The sequence below is a fragment of the Opisthorchis viverrini genome, assembly GCF_000715545.1.
Source record: "Opisthorchis viverrini unplaced genomic scaffold opera_v5_60, whole genome shotgun sequence".
Lineage (NCBI taxonomy): Eukaryota > Metazoa > Platyhelminthes > Trematoda > Opisthorchiida > Opisthorchiidae > Opisthorchis > Opisthorchis viverrini.
In genome coordinates this window covers 1,110,822-1,133,199 of record NW_008751712.1, presented here as the reverse complement: position 1 = coordinate 1,133,199, position 22,378 = coordinate 1,110,822, and the positions used below count along the sequence as shown (strand labels likewise).

The window sequence follows — 22,378 nt, the reverse complement described above, 5'->3', positions numbered from 1 at the left end:
TATCGCGGGCGTACTATCAATCGCATCGTAAAACCAAGGCATATAAAAATACACTAAACAGAATGAATAGAATAGAGTCAATGTTCACCACAATGCTGCCAGCCCGCTCCAAGATCTTATGTACGTCAGACGGGGTGGAGTGACTGGAAGCCCAGAAGTTCGCTTGCTCCTCTTCTGGCGTAACCATTCTGCGTGATGCGATTGATCAGGCTTATTGAGAACACTTCTAAGGATCGACTGTGCCAGCTTCGCTGGCGTGAATTTTCCGGAGAATGATCCCCAGATTATCAATCTGTTCTCTCTTAAGCGCCTGTCCACTAGAGACACTGTGGCGGTCTTTATAGCCACTACTCATACTCTCTCCTCTCGTTCCTGTTCCCGAGGAACTCAGCTCCCGACTATGGAATAACTGATTATGAAAACTCCACCATTCACTCGCCTGCTCCAGCCATACCTTTTCGTTCTTCACGTGCTTTCCTCATCCGTACCGGCATCAACCTTGCATTAAAGGCCTTGCTACAACGGCATATTAGCACGTGTGTATGTGCATGTACGCAGCTAACCTACTTGCTCATGCGTCATCGCGCCTGGTCTGCTGAGCCTATCCTGAATACTTCTTCTGTGGATTTCTTGGGACCATGCCGCCAATCAGAATCACGAGCTTGGCCATGGAAACAATCAACGAAACGCACACTTCCGCACCAATATTCCTCTTGCTATTTTCTGGGGTGCGGAACTTGACAACCCACCGAGCCGGTCAATGGCAGACTAGGGCACTTCCTTAACGCCACGAGTCCGTAAGACTGAAGCCTCCCCATAATTTTACCCACTCGTGTAAATAAACCGCATCTTTTGATCCCAAGACTTATTTTTTGTATTAACCGTCGTCACTTCTACGAGTTACTCAAGGCTCCTTCTACCAAACTTAGTAACGAAAAGAGCAATCGTGCATCAAGCATGGTGCTGGCAGGCAGTTTTCTGATTTGGCAAATTTTATGCGGTTCGTTTGAATGTGATCGCCTTTCTCTTGTGTTTGTGTGGACCTCTGAGTCGCCCGCGATAAGCGAGGTCAACAATACGCACGAAAGATTTTTTGGTTCGATACTCTCAGGCTTTTGGCTTTCGCTGTTGAGGTTTTGGCGGACGACTGTGTTCACAATCAAACAAGCCACGTTTGCCGGAATGGAGCTGGAGGTTGGCAGTTTCACTTTCTCAGTAGTTGTAGGGTTTTCGCAGCGTTCCTCGATGCCGGCGTTAACTCTCAGTGTTGATTTGTCGGTAGGCTTTGCCGATTGCCTCCGCACGCCTGGCTCAGTCCGGCTCAGAAGTTGTGCCTTGTGTGTCGGGTTCACAGTTGCGACTCTATCGACTTTTGGGGGAATAGGCGGGGAGAGCTTTTTGTACTCTGGGCGCTGCGTACACACGAGCCTTGTTTCCTGGCAAGCGCCATCGTCTTTGGTATTTGAAAGGTCTGCATTGGTTCCTGAGTTCCTAGGACCCTTCGCAACCAGTGCCGAGAAGGCCACTGGTGTAGTAGAGATGGCAATAATTTACACAGAACGACTAGTCCAACATGAACGGGTGTGATTTCCATGCATTTCACACCAAAATGGCCTTGCTTAGTCTTGGTAGTCAAGAAACAACCAAGAGTGCATTGATTTGTACCGTCTTTGTAAACTGTATTTCAGCACCATAGCGAGAAGCTCGGAGTCTCGGAAGCTGTTCGCTAAATCTCGGCTATCCAAAGAAGCCAAGGAAAAAGAAACTTAAAACAATCAAAACAGCAGTCGGTCCTATGATTTCTTTACTACACGTTTGATCAACTTGTTACTCAGGGGCAACTCACACTGCAAATAGAATAGTAATCGTTTATTCCACAGTTATTACTAAAAGTTATGATTCTAGCGACTGATTAGAAACAACGACTTTTGGAAGGTAGGTTGGCTAGATTTGTGAATGTGTTGCCCATTAAACAACTGTCTGTGATTTGCCGGTTTGTTGGCCATGAACGAATCGAAAGTTACTCTCTCTGAAGAAAACAGATAGGAAAAATCGGTTATCACAAACTGGTAAAATTAGTTTCACGAATCTTCAACCAAGACGAGCCACTTGCACACACTTGCAATCACATCGGAAAATGCAGAAATTTTTAAAGGTCAACTTATTGATGATGCGCCCTTTTACGCTAGCTGCTTATTTAAAGTCAGTCCAAAGAAGCGAGGCACATTACTGTTGCTGGTGGTGCGAATAAATCCAACGGGAAATTGGGAACCACAGATTCCACAATAGTTGCACGTTTGCCGGCACGCAGGCTGTCAGTGCTGACAGCAAAGCAACTTTGACACTGAAGAGATCTGGCTACCCAATAAGTCAGTTTACCAGGAGCGGGTTGCAAAGAAATAAAAATAACAACCACAGGTTGGGTATACAATAATAGAGAGGTCAGATGGAACAGACTCACTAACAATTGTTCTCTTTAAAATAGTTCGTCGTTGGCCCAGATCAGCGAATAAACAATAATCTAATTATGTTGGTCCAGAGGTCTGTTTCTGAACAGTTTCCATGCCTAATAGATTCCGAAGATGGTCTGAAATGTTTTGGTACCAGAGTTAGTACACGAGACTCGCGAATGGCCGCTGCAAGCGCGAGCGAAATCAGAAGAGAGAGAGTCGAAGCACGTGACCACGCTTGTATTCTGTGATATTGTACAAGTGCGCGTTTTTTGTAGTTTTTCGTATTCAAACAAAAAATGATTATGCAATTGATGAAATACGTAGTGTTTTAATGGAAGTAAAATAAAGGTACAAATTGCCACAAATTCCACACTGAGGATCAAACCAATCGGATGTGCAACATTCATTATCGGTTAACAGAGCGCACTGTAGTATAGTGGGTCTTGACAGGTATAACAATCGGCTGTGCTTAACTCACTTCCGAGACCTCATTCGCCTCACAGGCGAGTAACTCAGCGTGTGATGCCAATTCAAAATGTCAACTGTAGGTTCTGCTCCGGGCACGAGCAGCACGACCCAAAACCCTCGGGTCGGTGATCATGTCCGATTTCTTCTGATGAACGGAATCAACAGATATCAATGACCCGTGTCTATGTTATCGCCAGTCGCTCTTCTCCTCAGGAGACAGGCTCAATTTCCTACCAAGAATCTGCCCAGGCACGCCAATCTGTGTTCGTCACATCGAAATATGGCGATTGGAGCCTACACATTACCATAAGAAGATAAGGTCAGCTCCAATATGCTGTGCATTTGATCAGCCTCCAAACATCAATTTTGGTCACCAGTTCAATTTGGTTACTTAATGACACCCGTAGAAGACAGCTTATCTCCAACATAACTCAGTCGAGTTTTGAATTGAGCAGCTCTAATTGTTTCTTTAAAAAAACTGCCAGTGATCCCGCTGTTTAACAGCGAACCACATGCTTTCACTAATATTCAGCCGACTTTTTGGCCCGCTTTCAAATTGTAGTCGAGAAGGTTGATAAAAGACCTTTTGCTTGTCAAGGGTTTCGACACGCATCTCATAAGCGTTTCTAATGAATGTGTGTGGATATCGAACTTCTCTGACCGAACTGATAACAAGACATTCGACATATCACTGAACGACAATGTCGCAACGTTTTTGGAGGGAGATTCATCTAACCGAGAGTAATTCAACCGACGCTCGCTTTGTTGATTACACCGACAAAATTGTTAAGCACATGAGCGGAAGTAAGCTCCTCTTTTTCTTTCTAACCGTGCCAGTGCTTAAAACAAAATGCCTCAGATTACACGAAGAGCAAGACTATTTTGAGAGTCCAAAAAGAGCTCAAAATAATCCCGGCTTACTGCTTCAGGTCATCCCAAGTAGGCCATACGGGTTGTGCGTTTCACTCCTGCCTGGCTTTGTACCCTCACCTCTATTCATTAGAATGCACGTGGATCCGTCTTTCCGGAGATAGAATTTACTGCCCAACGAAAAAAAACACGAACCTGTTGGAGGATAGGCGACAATCACCAGATACTTATGTTACTGGCTGCCAACATACCAGCTTCTGTGGTTCGCCAGAATACGTTGCTTCAAGTCAAACCTTCCTTGTTTTGCACCGTGCGTCCTTGTTCCGACATCTGGGAGATCCGAGGTCAGAAGTCAGTGGGCCAAAAGTCGCACTAGTTTCCTCTCGTCTGAAGACTTTGGGAGTCCCCGGAATCGTGTTTGGTCTCTGCAGGTCCTTGTGCAGAACGAAGGGGCCTCCTCCAACTGTGGATTCGTAGCGGTTTCCGTCCTACTCCCCCCAATTCGGAAACGTGTTGTGAGCAATATGCAAACAGCCACATCAGCCTTCATGGAGGAAATACGCGTTAACCTCCATGCCTGTTCGTTTTAGTGGCTAGTGATGTAAGTTTTCGGGCTTGATTTCTCCGAATAATGTTCCAATTAACCCCCTACTTCCAAAGGCAACTACGTCTCCGCAAGCAAGTTAGCGCTGTATTGTTCGTAGCCCACCTAAACTGGCTACTGAAGCCTATATAACTTTCACTTGGACCGCCTACCGTACTGTACATCGCTACGTCGCCGACGTTTCGAGATAGATTATCAGGCCATGGTACTTTAGTTTCATATATTTTACATGGGTAAATGGTTTCTGAATTTGTGGGGACAGCGGCCGACAGGTACCATATCAGCTGCGCTTGTGCATTTCGTTTGGGCCCGGGAGGGATTTCGTTGAAGAACTTGCGAGCTAGAATTAGTGTTGTATGTTGCACCGGGGTACGAAACATGTCTCCCAAATAACTGTTTGGTGGATATATATATATAGAAGGGGTTGAGCCCGCTAGGTACGCATTTTTCTGTGTGGTCCTCTAGATTAATACTCCTGATAGCTAGGCACCCCAGGCAAAAATGAAAAGTAGTATGGTGTTCCGTAGACATTACATTTGCTTTCTTTAACGCCACTAATAATCCGTTTGGTGTCGGTGATGGAATAGGTTGTTTTGCGGTATCGTAGTACCACCATCCTTCCAGACAGGATGCCATTGGTAGATGGGCAATTGGATTGGTGCGAGGATGTCATCTAGGTACATGCGTCAAACGGTTTTGACTGCAAGACTAAGTCCATTGTTACACCGCAGCGCCTCTTCAGCATATACCCTTCAAATGTTCCGTGGCTTGTACGCTTTGACTGGAGCTGCTGGTTAGTCATGCTGACAATGAACGACTTTCGTTCAAGCGACATGACGACCGTCATCCACCCGCCAATGAGTTGCAGTTTTGAGTCTTTTCAGGGTTTGGTAAAATGCGTGCTATTTTGGCTCCAAATAATCCAAAAGCAGTCGAACAGTGCTTCAAAGCGTAGACTAACATTGCGACAAAAATGCTCAGTTTATGTTTGAGCATCAGTTTAGGCTTGACCAGTTCTTTGTTGGAGGTGCTAGTATGTATACAAGCCTATCAAGATTAACCTCGTTGAGAAATATCAAAGTGCTGTGATGGATGGTGAAACCGGTGATTTACAAGTTTAATGAATTCGTCCGACCGTGTGCAGCGTTCAGAAAGTTGGAAGTCCCGAAACATGTTGGCGTACTTGGTCGGACCTTATGCCCATTGCTCCCTACAAGTTGCGAAACAAACCTATTATTATTATTATTTCATCGAATACTTCCCACTTTTTATGACATTGCCCTATTTTCGCGCAACCCCCATTACCCGCAGATTCCTCAGCCACGCTTCATTCTGACTGTAAACGCATGGTCAGCAACTGTGCTTGAGATGGTTCACACGTTGAAGCGCGAAATTACTGGCCGGGAGGTCTGTGTTTCGAATTCAACATCAGCATCCCGAGTCCCTCTCCATGGGCTTAGACAATCTGGCAGTATATCTGCCCCCGTGTTTCCTCCGAGTGACAGTTGCAACTCAGCAACTATTATTATTATTACTATTATTAGTATTATTATGCATCTGATGACATTGGATGCGATTGAAAGCGCTGTGATTGTTTTGTTATTGTTTCGTTGGGAGCTGATGCTACATTCGTTACCTAATACAGTGCATCCTCATGAATTTGGAAAATGGTCAGCTTGATTCCTCTGGTTCATTTCCGTCGTTTCGAAAGAGTTAAACTAAGCACAAGTATCCAGACTCAGCCCTGTGATTGTTTTGAGAGCGGAGCCTACTAAATACTGGATATCCGCTCACCAGGTCAGCCAACCCGGAACAAGTTCTGAAGAAGTTCTGACGAGCTATGAGGACTTTATTAGTTCCTCGTTTAGAAAGCAAGACCTTCATGACGAACCCTTTTAGTATGCAGGGAGCTATAGCCCTGCATAAACTGAATTTGTGATTACTTTTTTGTGCTGGGGAGATTTCTCTGCTCGTGTAGTGTTTACCCATAATATTTCTAGAACCGGATGTCCAACAATTTTTACTTCTGCCGTTTTTTCGTTATTGTATTGAAGTGCAGAAAAGTAAAGCATTTTCATTTTATTTTTGAGGGCCAGCGGATGGTTTTGCCGTAATTAGAACTTCCACGATGGTGAAAATTCACCGATAAGTCTCAAACGGATTGAAATGCATCAGTGATATGTGCAACTTGGTTGAAAAAACTTACATCTGAACAATCGGGGGAAGGAATAAGAAAAAACCAATGTTCTGAACGGCGAGATTGATCGGAATGTGGACAGTTCATGTGCAACGCAGATGAGCGGGTCAAATCGATGCAGATGTTCTTTAGCTTTTATTATGTCAGCTGAAAAGTGCAGAATTTTGCACAAAACAACTTTTTCGATGGCCCAAGACTGGTGTTCTGCTGTAATATCTATTCCGGCTGTACCCAGTCAACCATTTCCCAAAATTTCCAGGTAACTGTCTACCTGAATGAAGGTCTATATCGCAAAATTTTTCACACTGAAAGAGTTAATATACGCCCACACGATGCCTGTTTTAGGTTTTTTCCTAAGGCAGATAGCGTCAAACACTAAAATTAGAACTGCAGATGTTGGGTATAAATACAACGTGATATTTCATACCGACCCAAAGATACAGGGTTTCGACTGATGGGCCACGACAGCAGTGTGAATGAAAGTTTAAAACTGACGGTCAGTCAAGACTTTCGCTTTGCTTTTGAAATTTTTACCATCGAGAAAATGTTGGTGCCAAATTGTAGGGCAAATATGGAACGGACAAATTAGCCGCATCACTATGACCCGATTTTTCAAGTGTGTTCCAAGCAATCGATTACCAGTGAAAAATATACATCGTTTTTTCAGGAGATACACCACAGCGCTAGCTTTCATTCGGAATCACATACGAACAAACAATAATGTTTGCTAACACCGCTAAGAAATTTGATCGTTGAACCTCCACATGGAGTGTTGGGTCTAGCAAGAACACAAACGACGCTACGATCACATTAGCGCGATTGAGGCCAGAATGCTCGTTACATTGGACTTTGCTTGCTGACACAAGGTAACGGCACAATTTGATCAGATGATTCACCCAGGGCGTACCTTTGTATACTTAGATTCCTTGAAATTTTGCTGTAAGTGCTAAGAAAAAGCATTCGGTTTGGGAAGAAAAAGCTTTTGACTGTGGGGAGAGAGGATTTCTCGCGACAGTAAACATTTCGATCCAAAAATTCTTTAGCATTGGTAAGCTCAGGTTTTTAAAGCCTCTTTGGGACAATAATGGAGAGAAGATCATTTGGTAGGTACGCACGATGTGTACCGAAAGCGGACTTCAGTGTGTTTTCTCGTTCGGATTATTTTTTGATCTTCCTGTTCCAAAAGGACAGTACTCCCTAGGCACATGGACAAATATCACATCTGTGTGCGGCGATTTCGCAAAGACCTTAAAACAGCTATTCAGATGAAGTTTTGTTGCCAGCAGTCCGCTACCTGGTTGTTGTATTGCTTACAGCGCTTCAGTAAGTTAAATTGCATATTTCACCAGCTGTGTACGATTTAGTATTCAACCAAACATAAAGTTGGGAACTTGGGCTCCCTGGTTAGTCCGAGGACAGGAAAACTCGTCGTGAGCTATCAAATGGTGTTCAGCAACCTTAAGAGTAGTGTATTATTCTGGGAAAATTAAAATTCCTCATGCTAGAATTTTGGCTGTCTTTTTATCACCAAATAGTTTCTTTATCCAGGTAGATTTAAATTCTCCCATTTGATGATCATCAATAGTAGTATTTCCGAATGTGACAGTGTGGGAGTTAATTTAGCACGTATATTTACAGCATAAGTAATATCAAAACAAGAGAATAGAATACAGTATCAATCATGTTCATCAGATCCTCCACACCTTGAATGAGCGTGTGGATGTTTATAGTGGAGTGGTGGTCCTAATCGCCATCTTTCGGATCTTCTCGGAATGGAAACTTCATACTCTTCATCGGTTGTGCGTTCTTCAGATACAACGTTTTGTTAGTCGTGAGCTATCAAATGTTTTTCAGCAACCTTATGAGTAGTGTATTATTTTAGGAAAAATGAAATTCCTCACCGAAATCCCCTCCGTACAGATAGATTTAAATTCTCCCATTTGATGATCATCAATAATAAGTCCTCCCTTTTTGACAGACTTTTAGGGGAATCGTTTTTTTTGCGGGCCGTCATCAGATGCTTTCTTACCCGTCATCCCAAATCACGGAAATAGGTGAGGTGGGCTTCAGAAATAACGTCAGTTTTTATGTTCCAGTCACTCTCTTTTGAACAGTTGTCCGCCTGTCATGGTAACGTTATTCCGGTGAGTCCACACCACAGACAGTTCGAGTCTCGCTATTATTAGAGCTCATCGACAGAGCACATTCTCAGCCATAAGGAACTTTGAACTCCCGACATATGATTTGCGAAGTGAGGGCGCGACGACTACAACACCAGAAAACGTTGGACGCATCTGAATCATCAAGTCTAACTAAGCAAACGCCCGACCGACGAGCTGATGGGCTCTAATACGGGCAAAGCCCCAGTTCACTGCTTCTCCGGTTTGCTATGAACTCACCGGACTAGCTGCTCTAGAACAGCGGGATGACTGCTCAAACGAGAGTGATGTGTATGAGTGGCAAGCATCTACAACTAATCTCTGTTTAACTTCTGTGAACAAAGAACGTGCACTGTCATGAAGTTTTATCTGGCTTAGGTTTTTTGTTCAAAGAATGTGAACCGAATTATTCAGCTGAATAAGTAAGCTGAGAACTAGACGCACTATTAGAGTCAGTCACCGTGCTAGCAGGATTCATCGGTGATGTGTTTCTTGGGTGTGACTGACTAATTAAACGAAACACGATCGATGCTTTTGGTTTGGCCATCTTACGCTTTGCAAACCAAGCGACGTATGATGCGCACGCTCAACTCATCAGCACGCATGGTACTGAGTATTGCTCTAGTCGAGTGATTGCCTAACTACTGTTTTGCGACGCTGGTCTTATCGATTATTAGGATGGACCAATCCATTCAAAGCTAACGCGTAGGGAATACGCATCGCTTGCAGTAAACCAAACATCTTTGGACCAATTGGCAGGTCTGTCCAACAAGAACTCCTTCTGAGAGTTAGTTGTGACTGATAGCTGACCAAAAAGAGGATTCATCAAAAACAGTGTTGCAGTAGACGGAGCGAAAGTTAATGGCACTCGACAATGTGGAACGGTCTGTCAGAGCTATGCATCACCTGTCATTAGTCATGCGCTAAAGGCGAGAAAAATTGAGCTGGAGAGAGTAGGCGTGATACATTTATGCTTAATTCAACGATTTTGGCTTGGTAAGCGACGGATGGATGCGGGACGTAATCTGTTCATATCTGCTCACTCAAACACTACCAACTTTCCCTAATTTGGTAACTAACTTTCAGCCGGAAATGGACGAAACAATGTTGTGTAAATCAGCAGAATCTTGATAAAGAGAATGAGTTTTCCGGTCACTTGCAAAATTATTAAAAACCCAATTGATTTGACCAGTGGAATTGGTGCCGATTCTTTTGAGGTGTTGCACTGCTCTTCGTCGCACCTCAGTCGACGACTCTACATGTTGGATATATCTTTTATATTCCGCGTTTGTTGATGTGACACAACATGAGTTACTGCAAACAAGAGTTGACCGAGTGATACGCTGTTTAGCAGCGGGGAAAAGGAAAACGTTTGCGCACCTGACAAAACGTAAAGGCCCATTCAAGGTATCAGCATCCATTGTTCTGGTTGATGATAATGATGACCTAATCAGATACTTGTCGATCTGCGATTCCACGTTAACCATCCTGAATCGGATAGTTTTTTGGCCCATCTTACAACCAAGTCCAGTTGGAATAATTCATTGACGCGAATATAAAAGTACAGCGAGTAATGGATGGCTAGGCAACGATTACAATGAATGAATCATGGATTATCTGAGTACTTTCCACGCCAGTGTTTTTCGTTTTGCAGACCCAAGTGTTAAATGAATGAATCTTTTTTCATCTCTCAACGTGAAGATCGTGAAATGGCTCATGGTCTACGCGTTTTTGACAAGCCTAGAAAGGGAAGAGTTGATGGATACTCTTGGCTAAGCGGTCGCCTTCAAGGTGCTTTGGGTCGCCGACGAATCCTTAAAAACATAACCTGCTCAGCACTACTAACGTATGTAGTTTTTTTATCCTCCTGATAATGGGATGTTCTGTGAAACCAGTCGTAAACTACCCCAGTGAACTGGCGAAAAAGATCGGAATGATCCAAATTCACACTTATGAAACCATGCATTTTATCATCGCAATAATACAGAATAAAGAAATTGGGATTGACACGGTGCTATTACTTTTCCCACACCAGAACTTCATAGTCATCACAAGCGATCTCTCTTCCACCATGCGGGAAGTAGGCACATTGGTGGCCATCGTGAACCTGAAGAGAATGGGGAAGGTGGCAGAAATCCGCTTTGAGTAGACTATCATGACTGGACATAACTAGACAGCAGTTTTCCAGATAAAAAACTATAACTCTAGAAAAAAATAAATCATCCTACTGTTCCATTGCAAGATCATCAGAGGGAATCAAAGGACCCGGTCAAGGTTGTACGGTCAGACTGTTGAGGAAATCATAGAATCAACTCTTGAAAGCTTGCGTAAATCGTTTGTTTAGATAATCTCGGGCATCCAGTTGTCTAATATAAGGCCACTTGGAAAATTCCATCGTGGCTGTTGACACATTTCATCTAAAGAGAGTCCAATTCAACTTGGCAATGATTTTGTGCGATCACAGGGATAAATTGCAATGCCAATTCACAGTACATTGAAGTTTACTTTCTTCCGTCATCATTTCGGGGTTGAGTGGTCCTTCTGTTTGCGTTCACACACATATTACTAGGCTGTCAAGCATCTTCAACGTGCTGGGTTGATCGACTGGTCTTATAGGCCTCATCAGATGGGTTCAGCCGCACAGATACGTTATCTTGCTTGGGACTAGGCACAGAAGGCCCATAGAACTTGACGCTTTAGGTGAGGATGACATAAAAATGCTGCATTCAAGTTACCATAGGCCTCGGTGTGAATTCAACTGGAGTAGAAACATTGTACCTCCCTTGCGTTTGAGTTAACTGCTAGTTCGAATTCCCCACCTCATTCTCAAAGGGTACTTTCCACAAGTTACAAAAGACCCCAGTGAGCAAAGCAATATACTTCACATGTTTACTGGGAGAGGCGTTTGAATTCTCCAATCTATTATAAAACGGACAGCACTCTCGAAAGATGCATCAGCCTTCAACCGGATGACAGTGTCCAATAAAAACTGTGGTTCTGCTGAAATGTATGAAAAGCCCAGAAGGTAAAGTGCCTAATTCGCCAGTCTTAATCAGGCTGTGTGGTTGTGCGTTTCAAGCGCCCACCGCGTCATTTTTAATTCACAACGAAACCTCCGTTCTTCGCTGCTTTCTTCTAGACAATGAGAAGTAAACTTTCTGTTTCGCCTTGTTTAAACGTTAGTTAGTCCTCATTCAGTTAGAAAGCGCCTGGGACCGACTGAATAGTCATCGTTTTCGGAAATAACACTACTAATAATAAATTTATCGATTGTTCCAAAAATTTTCCGAGAACTTGGTTAATCATGTTTTCAACCTGAAGACTGATTTATCCCAATTTTGAATAGACCAGTTGTGTAAAAAATGAAATTATATGACAACGGGATCCGACGAGTGCATTTTATAAACGAAAAGTTTCATTGAATATCAAGCTGCCATAATGTCTGTTTGCTGATGAGTGAGTTTTCAGGCATGTGATGATCCTCCTACCTGACACTCTGTACTTAGTGGCTCCCGCTATGAGACAGCCGCGTGGCTGTTGGACAAGTCTTTTACAATAGACTCGATTTATTGCGATGCAAACGAATTCGTTTGACAATCTGGAGGTCCTAATGGAACACTGTATTTGAATTAGCGATCCAAGTAAAAGGTTAAATTAACTGAAGCTCAAGAGCCGCACCTGTTTGCCAAGCCTTGGGATGTATGTGGCTGAGAGGGGATTTTCGGTCAGCTGAAGTGTGAAGCCACCATTGCGATGTACCTTTGGTTGAGGCGCGTTATCCGAACCACATATTAATGTCATCTCACTCCGGAAAAATATAATTCAGCTTTGATACCCTTTCGGTGTCTAACTGCCATGTCACCAGAAGTACGTGGCCTGGGATACTGCCAGGACGCTCAAGTCTAGCTAGGGGGAGTCGAGATGCAGAGGTTGGGTTCGAAGCACGGACTATCCGATCAGTAAATTTGCGTTCCAATCACAGTGCCATCTCGTTCCTCACTCCAAGGATTAGTCATACCCTCAACTAGTAAAGCGATACTGTGCATAACTTACCTTGCCGACCACACACTCTCCGTCGACATAGCCCCGTGCAACGTACAGTGGCTCCCCACTGGACGAAAATCCACCAATCACGGCACGCTTTGGAACGCCACCACCACTGTCGGCTTTCCACGTGTAACTAGAATGGAAAATGTGGCGCTGGGAGGTGAAATGCTTCGAGATTATATTTCGCTATACAAGCACGCACAGATTAAGTCATCTTGAAAACAATCCTCCTAGTCAAACCCACTTCACTGAGACAAGTGCTTCTGTGAATTAACCAGAGGAAACACATTTTTCCCGGATAAATTAGCCTATTCCTTGGGTTTTAATCGTAGAATGGCTCGACTCTGGACTGAGTTTCGTCATTTCTAAACAAACACCGTTTGACGAGTGAAGATGAAAAACCGAAAGGCTTGCTCCGATTGCCAGTGGTTGCGACCTTAGCACATAAAAATTCGACTATCTAACCAAACTCCCAGACCAAAGTTGAGTTTAGCGAATGCTTCCCGCAGTTTTCGAATGCCAAGCTGGCTTGTCTACATAGGGAATCTTTTGTTTAGGTCACCAGGCTACCCGCCTATTTCTAATGTCGGAGGATCAACGGTCCCACTCATCTCAACACGTCATATTTATGACGTATTTCCTGCGCATGGTGAGCAGTTTGGCTACCGCTGTTTGCGCAGATTTGAGAGCGCGATAGTTGCTTTAAATTGATTGCATTTAAGACCTGATCTAAGGCCGTACGTAATATACGTCTCTCTCAGATGGACGACCCTTGGGTTAACCAAAAGTTTCTATGGTAGTTTGTATCCTTTTCCATTATCCATTTATTAAAGTCGGTCTTCCGATGGGTTTATCTTTCTCGCTCAGCGGTTCACGATAGTGAAGTGAGTACCGCTGTCTAGCTCAGAGTCCATCAGACTTGTTCCTGTATCCTGACCCGATCCTGCGACTTCTACCAGCCCAAATGTTCACACAAAAAGGTTTTCACACACACACACACACACACTCGTCATTCAGATCATCTCGTGTAAACTTGAACCTCTCAGTTCAAGGAGGTGGAATTCTCACGTACCTCCAGGCAAAAAAAGAGACTAAACCTGTGTTTTGTATTGGACTATCCACCGCAAAAACTATACAGTATTTCTTGAAAAAAACGGTGTAAACTCCTTGGGACTTGGTTGCATTTTTTACAGTTCCATGATAAAGTCGAACGTAGGATGTCAAAAGGACAGTTCATCGACAACGGTTAACCGAAAAAAGGTTTACATCAAAATACGCACGATGTTTGCATGTTTGCAGCTCGGCTTTTGTGCAGTCGCACAAACAGCCCCTTCGATAATTAGCTGCTTTGTTTACACGTTCCCTAAAATGTTCAGACCGGAGTTTCTTAGCTATCAGTGCTGTGGATTTATTCTGAACCACATTCAGTGTTAGCTGATCGTAATCTGATTGCGCTACATAACTTCACGTGTACTGGCTTTCCGTAACGTACAGAAGATATTCCAGCCCAGAAGACACAATGCGTCACATATCTGAAATCATAAACGATATTCAAAGAGCTGCAGAAAATTTCTTTAGGTGACTTTGCAGGATGGATTGCCAGCACGGCATAGGCACGTTCGTACACGTTAAAGCTCAGGATGAAAGCTTCTTTTTGTTAATTTAGAACTTCCTACCATTCCAACCATCTCTGTGGTTGGAAAGCAATGATTCAGCAATACTGAGTGACTCAGCTACCTGGTTGATTTCAAGTTCATCCACACGGTAAGCACGTTTCGCTTGATAGTTCCGGTATCTATTGCTGGTTCACTGTTGATATTGTCCACCCTTTAGGAGTTTAAGAGGGATAGTGTTATATCTGCTGATTCGCCGACCTGTGGTATCTGCTGCTAACCCGCTCAAGTGCCTAGTGCCGGAGAAAAAAGGGAACACAACCGCTATATTCCGAACAAGCGAGTGCGAGAGCAAACGTTACAACGACCCCACACTATTTAAAGGGGACTAACTGACACTGATCCAGGCTGTCTGAGAGACGTTAGTGAACACCCATCAACATCGGTCGTGCCTCTATGAAACGCATTCGATCGTGCTTTTGTGGCGTGCAAGAACACTCATCCGCTTTTGCTGAATTGATTGAATGATTGACTGGCCTAGATGCTTGCCGGCTTTCCTGTTGAGTTTTTGGTGAAGCAGTAAGTTCCGGGCGTTCTGAGGTTACTTTCAGGAATGTGACCTTCCTGACAGAGATTTGACTTTCCAGAATTCCCCTCTGGATAGCAACAGGTTGAAAGTCATAATCCAGCGCAAGCAGGACGATTCTCAAAATTTTATTTTTCATTTAGGTTTCTACTCGTCAGTGTGTGATTCCATCCTTCTCGGTGCTTGTTGGCTGCACAGAGGAAATCCGCTAAGTTTTTGAATTCCTGCAGCTCCAAACTTCTCAAACTTGAAGACAGAAAGATTCAAGTATAACCAAAAATGTCATCAATGGCATAGATGTCTTCCGTGCCGTTTTTATTAGCACATTTTATCTCTGGAATGTTCTTGTAGAAATGAAGCTATCTTACAGTAGGTACGACTCCCAGAATACTCGAAGACGCAGTAACCAAAAACAGAATAACATGATGTAGTTACTGAGTTGGGAATATACTAGAGGGTGATACCTTTATATCAAGCAACAATCGTTTTTAACATGAACGAGAGAACTCACAAACCACCACCGTGAGATCCAGTGACACAGAGCACCTCATACGAATACTTTTCATGTTCTTCACCACCGTAGGGCACGTAAGCTTTACCGAACACCGGAACAACTTTGCCGGGGATGTCATCTCCACTGTGGGCTGCCCTACAAACATATATGCCGCCCCCATCTGCGGCATCGACAGCGGCATTCGGGACATTCCCATTTTGACACGGAATCCACGAAAGTGTCATCTGATACCCTCTGCCGCATTTTGCCATCTGTAAAAACACCAGAGCAGGTCACGGTAATTAGGACTCCACAGAAGAATGCCTGTTCCAGACTATTCTAGCCCGTAAGCCTCCGATTTCTGCATTCCAATGGCTGACGCATTACCTATCCATAAGTTAACACCTTAACTAATAGCGAATTGATAGAAATCTGATACAGTAAACATTATTGTTACGAAAATTGTTTAGATCTGAATAAACACTCCTTGTCCATTATGAAAAGAACTACCGGTGTAACGGTGAAACTACTGATGGGGGATTCATGCGAGTAGTATGTTTTCACGTAAATCCGCTTTGCGTCTCTTTAAAAGTGAGATCTATTGCGGAATTTGTGGAGTCGCCCTGTATCATTTGCTTGGATTTGAGAAACAGTCAATGATTATTCAGGAAAGTTTAGGAAGACGCGTTTAAAGAGGGGATGGGTATTCAGTTTTTGTAAACAAGATGCATATGAGAGTTTTGCTTCCCTGTCCAATAGTCAGTAGTTGCATTTTCTAATAAATAACTCCTCAGTGAAGGTTTTTTTCCTTTCACCGGTTGTCACGACTGTCAATATTACCTTCAAACAAAATTACTTAACACCCCTTTAAGGTATCTGAACGGTCGAATAAATATGGGTCTTTCCACAAATAAAAGCATTTGCATATCAATTTGGTTTTGATAGGTAACTTACCTTAAACCCAGCTGAAATTCTCGGTTGTGACATTTTCAGCTGAAGGCACTGTTAGAAGGTCGCCTGGTTTATGTTGTTATAAACGAGAGGTTCAGCTGGGTATCAGGGGATCCTCCTGTGAAAGCCGAACTGGTATGCCAAAGAGTGTACTTGTCGAAATCAGTCCAATTTGGGTTCAAGTAGAACATAAGGTTGACAAAAACTCATGGACTGCATCTGCGTGATGAGTTCAGAAGTCTTTATAGCAATGCTGTGATTAGTTTCCTCTATGAAGAGCCCTTATAATTCACTGCCTGTCGAAGTTTGGGCGATGCTGTTAGAAGAGCTTCTGTTTGGCTTGACAACCCCGTCTGGGATTACACCAATAAACATGCGCATAGAATTTTTTCCAAAACAAACTCCTATCGAGGAATCCGGTTCGCGGATCCCAAATGAAAAAAAACAGCTTGTTACCTAGAGATGGGTTATTAGAGGTTGTCTGAAAATAGACATTTGTAGGCAGGGATCACTTAAGCTCTTTCAGAATTGTATAAGCGGTTCGGTTGAAATGGGCCGTTTGTAGTGTTGGGGCAGGATGACGGAGTTTCACACGAGAGCAGAAATTCCAAAAATCTTGCAACTTCTTACACTCGAACAAGAAAGCAGTTGACAGGAATGGTAAGGTCGAAAAATGCAACACCGACTAATCACCAGTGAGCCAATGAAAGTGCGCTATTCAAAATAGTCAATCGGATCGGTTCTAGCTGACTGGTCGTTGTTCAGTTGTGGCCAAAGCAAATTAGGAGAGACCTCTGGACATGATGCCTTAAAACGTGGTGACAACTTTTCCATTACTCGGCCTCCTAATATCAACCGATCTTATTGGTTTTTGAATAAGTTCTTAGATGACTGTGGAGGCTGTAGCAGTTTTCGTGTCTGCCAACTGAGCAAAAACTGACCGGTTGATACTCCTTATGTGTTCACTTGGGCAGCGTCTAAAAAGCCATTCTTTTAAACGTTCACAGCTTTTGGAATACTGTATGCCTTTGACCTGCGTTTTCATAATGCTAGACAAGTAAAACAGTTTATGACATCCTAAATTTCGAGTTACTATTTCACCGAGTAAGAATTTCATGGCATGACCCCTGAGCCTAGAAAACACATGCGGTGTCATACGTGCAAATATATCAGAACGGCGGCCGACTGTGGGGGCAGTGGTTCTGAAAAGCCACACAAGCCTTGATGCATTGCCTTACCGAAAAGACTACTTTTGACGAGTGGGTACTCCAAAGAAAGGTGGCTAGACCACAGAGTTTCTTGCAAGATGGGCTGTCTGCCAAGACCAGTGCACTCTGGTCTATCAGGTTGGAAAATATATTTTAAAAGCATACTGAATATCACAGCTTCGACTGCTGCATTAAAGGCATGGAAGCCAGTATTCAGGCTGGAAAACCCTGTTGAACTAGAGTCATTAATGTCAGTGAGTCAATGTGAGGACTCTTCGGATCAAGGCTTCCACTGTGAGTTAAAAACATAGAGTTCTTTCGATTTTTTGTGTCCAGAAGCATACAATATGATAAAAGCTACTGTTTTTATGCTAAAAATTACGCGTGGCATACATACTACACATACTGCACTTATATACGTATATATCTTGTCTAAATATGAGTTAATCGCACTGCTGATCAACCGACCATAGCCACACTATTGAGCTTCCATATATCAGTGAGAAGATTGAGGAATCCAACCCCCCTAAGAGTGCAGTAGATGGCTCATTGTTCACAATACCCGGGAAGGACGAATCAACTGTACAGTGATTCTCTGCTGTTCAGACTAACTTCGTCTCAGTGATAACACGAAATCTCGAGTAGAACCCACATCACAATCGATGCATAAGTAGCTCGGGGGAAGAATAATTTCACAAGACGAGTGAAACGTTCACGTGAGAAGTCGTCACTTGGGGAACCAATCGATAATTGACCACGTGATGTGGCTTCTATAACTGAAGGATAAGAGGAACCATATCCTGTCTGCATAAGTGAGAGCTGTTCAGCCACTCGCCACCAAACAGCTAAGTGTTGGAACACCAGTAAGAAGGTCACAAGTTCGAAAGTCTCTGAGTTCCTTCCAATACGACTGAAACATCTGACTTTTCAACATACATTTACTTTACACACACAACAAGAACCATAAAATCATAAAGTTTTTTACGCTACCATCAAATTTCCACTATTGGGAAGAAGTCCTTTCTGAATTGACGAGAACCAAATCGATAAACTTAGTTCACGGAACACCGTGGCGTTTGTTTGCTGACGTGACTGTGGGTAGAAAATGGCGCAAACGCCACTCTGGTTGAAAACACGATGTTAACTCATTTTTGTAGTCATAGAAAAGAAACGAAGTTTAATTTTGCATAATCGCTAAACGTAACTAAACGTACATAATAGGTTACTTGGAAGTAGCAGTGAGTGATTCAACCCCTCAACAAAGTTTTTCAGGTGTTACGCGTCATCCGACACGTTAGAACATTCGTATGATTCAGTCTGTTTTAGTTTATTCGAGCAACTTACCTGGAACCCAGCTGAATCTCTCGTTTGTGATGTTCTCAGGCAACTGAATGTGCTGCATCAGGCCGCCTCATATTTCAGTCGCTAAGATATTCGAGATATCGCGATACATGTATATATTTGTAAGTACTACTCGTAAGGTTGCTGAAAATCCGTTGACAGCCCACGACCGCTTTTGCCCTTTTGGAGGCTCATCAGGTAGGCGCAGCCCCCGGGTTTCCGTCAACATTATTTTCTACTTGAAACCAAATTGGCCCACGACCGCTTTTGCCCTATTGGAGGCTCATCAGGTAGGCGCAGCCCCCGGGTTTCCGTCAACATTATTTTCTACTTGAAACCAAATTGCACGAAATTAACGAATATACACTCATTTGCAAACTAATTTGGTTTTTTCGAGAGGCTTACCTGGAACTCAGCTGAATCTCTCGTCTGTGCTGTTCTCAGACAACTGAATGTGCTGCACCCTGGCCAACTCACACAGAAGAGAGAGGACACTGGACTAGTTCTAATTTAAGGCCGGTCGGCAGTACACATCTTCGGTTCTGCAGGGCTTTAAACCTCGGGTATATGCTATATGGAGCGAGTAAGGTACTGCTGCACCGTCAGCGCACGTTGGACACACGGGAAGGATCATGTCTCAACCGGCAAAAATGGTGTAGACTGACAAGAATTTTTTTTCAGGCCGAAAACCGTGTGTTTCATAACGACTTACAGTTGAGCAAAGTTTTCCCAAGCGTGTCCAAACCTACGAAGGGCCATCTGACTGGGTCAGTCGATCGACAAAATAGGACAGCGGGTGGGTTATCCTTCGAGATGTGAGGTGAACCAATCCCACTACTCAAGTATGGACACTGTTCAGGTATGCGTTATAATTCTGGTGCCTCCGGTAGAGTAGTGGTAACATACCTGTCTTGGATGTCAGATGTCCAGCCGGGCCCAATCTAGGACATGAACTGCCAATGAACCCCAGTGAGAGAAAACCTCTAGCCCAGAGTTTTCTGGGGTTTTTTGTGTGTAGACAAACCACAAGAAGTTCTCTAGAACAACAGGTGATGGCTCTCCTCTAACCCATTAGTTGAGTGCAGATTTCACCTATGGACATCTCCATATGATGAGAAAATCTGCTGCATAGTTGGCTACTCTAAATTTCGATAGGCGACGTAGCGTAATTACAACAAAGTGAGAACTCAGGCCCAAACAGTCGGCCTTAATCGATCATTCCGATCAAGGTTAGGGAAGGTTATGAGGCTGTACGGAGGCCAGCCCTCCACAATAACCGAACACCACAACATTTGGACGGATGCGTCACGTGCAGGACACGGGCCAAACGAAGGCATGCCAGCCAGTCCGAGTCAAGTACTTCTGACTCGACGCTTTTCGTTTCCCCGCCCGCAGATTCTGGCAAGACCTTGCGGAACACTCTGTGACTACTCTATGAATACAGTTGTAATAATTTCCGTTTGCCTCCATAAAGAGTTGTGTGGAGCTATCGTGCCTCTTGATATACCATAGTGGGCGGAACAGGAAGCCAAGGGACCGACACAGAGTTGCACTACCGTTCAGCAAGTCACAACAGAGGCTTTCTTCCTAAACACTTTACATTTTCGTCATTTGGGTCGTGTTTACTTACAACTTTACCCCAAATTTACTTCAGAAATTGCATATGGGTGGCATTACCCAGCTTCTTGATTAACCTGAACTAGAAACACGGAAATATCTGCAAGAAAACTTACCGCGGATTACCAGTTACACCCAGAGAGTTTGCGACGGTGGTGATTAGTCTGTCCTTATAGCTGTCTATTGATTTGGTTCGACAGAATCCCAACCAATCGGTATCAAGGTAGGCGTTCGCGTTCATCGTATCGTAAGTCTAGAAATTCGGTTATGGTGCGCATATTGATTACGATAATCTGTGTACAAATGTAATTTAGTTAGACATTGTGTGAGTAAAAAAGAGTTTGCACTGTTTTGATCTAACAGAACTGCCAATTTCCGCCTCCACAATGCAGGCCATAATTGGGAACTCAAGAGTCCGCTTCAGCGTTTTCAAACAAAAGTGATGGCTTGAATGTATCACTGTGTTCCTCACTTATATTGCTTATAATTGTTGTTAATGTTGGATTTAGACAACTGTGTTGTATGGTAGCTATCAGTCAGCGCATTGGACAATTTTTTTCACCTAGAGTTATTGTGAGTACATACAATATGCACACGACCAAAAAAGAAACTGAATAGTTATCAGAGTTCCGATCGATATCGGTCTTGAAAGATATTCTTAGCCAATCGGTTTTGGAGCAATCAGAAACAGAGGGCTGATTGCAAAGCAAGGCTAGATAATTTCGATTCAGAATCATTTGAACTGAAGTGAGTGAATTTCACACTCGAAAATCTCTCATTGGCAAAAATGTGTCAGCCTTGGATCCCTAGAAGCAGTTTTCAATCACTAAACAAATCTTTCCTACACTAATACCGAGATACTAGCTTTGTATTGTCGTCTGTGTGGATCGATGACTGGCTGAGAAAACAATCGGTAGTCAGGTTAGCAAACAGATGGTCCGAAAAGGAAACTTTCATAGTGTATACACAGGGTTGGAATTGAGCAGGATTACCGATGGTGTGGAAACCAGGAGATCCCGTGGAAAATTGCTCAGTCAACTACAGCAGGAAGCAAACTATCATACAGCTCTAAAATTCTCATCGCATAAATCTTTCATTTTGATAGATTCATTGGGTTTCAGCCGCAATCTTCAAAATAAAGGAGACGGATCATCGAGCTCAAAATGTGCCAGAAGTTACTGTAAGTTTGTGATTTGAGAGGGAACATTGTAAAAAATCTTGAGGAACATTTTCTTCGGAAGTCCATGCGCAAGAAGCCTGTTGCTACCGTCATACGATAGAAATTTGCGACGCTGAATACTGGATGGTGGCCAGTGGTACACTTACCTAAATGCTCATTTGTGGCCGGGAAGAATATGGTTTCGATTCTCACCTATGATGAGTGGCTGCGTAACATCTACCGCGATTTAGGAAAGGAAAGCAATGCATTATCTCAAAAGCATTCTTTTTGGTCCCTTACAAGTAGAGATCTATACTTCCCTTATCACGTGACCGAGAGCTGTCCCTTTGGTATGGATCCAAAGGCGGTGGGCCAAAATACAGGAAACTCAATTCTCCAAGGTTTGCATCTGCCAAAAGGGACGAAGTTGTGTAATGAGACGAGGAGCAGAGAGATTCCGTACTAGGTAAATTTGCAGTATCCTCTAGGATCGGTTGTGAAGACACCAAGGCGTTCCTCCAGGCGATCATCATTTCCATAGTGAGGGAGGCGGAGATAGAGCCCTCTCCAGGAGGACAAAGGGCTAGCAAGTACTGATATCAAAGATTGTTT

General features: G+C 43.5%; 2 protein-coding genes across 2 annotated transcripts; both read right to left on the bottom strand.

The window, feature by feature from the left end:
• Window positions 1-893: 893 nt before the first annotated feature.
• T265_03770 (hypothetical protein) lies at window positions 894-9,229 on the bottom strand (the record flags this gene model as incomplete). The annotated part of the gene is made up of 2 exons (XM_009168323.1): window positions 894-1,525; window positions 9,196-9,229. 2 exons carry the CDS (start codon window positions 9,227-9,229, stop codon window positions 894-896), a joined length of 666 nt encoding a protein of 221 aa, XP_009166587.1.
• Window positions 9,230-10,684: 1,455 nt separating this feature from the next.
• Window positions 10,685-20,848, bottom strand: T265_03769 (hypothetical protein; the record flags this gene model as incomplete). The annotated part of the gene is made up of 4 exons (XM_009168322.1): window positions 10,685-10,858; window positions 12,805-12,931; window positions 15,509-15,745; window positions 20,724-20,848. 4 exons carry the CDS (start codon window positions 20,846-20,848, stop codon window positions 10,769-10,771), a joined length of 579 nt encoding a protein of 192 aa, XP_009166586.1.
• Between the last annotated feature and the right edge of the window lie 1,530 nt (window positions 20,849-22,378).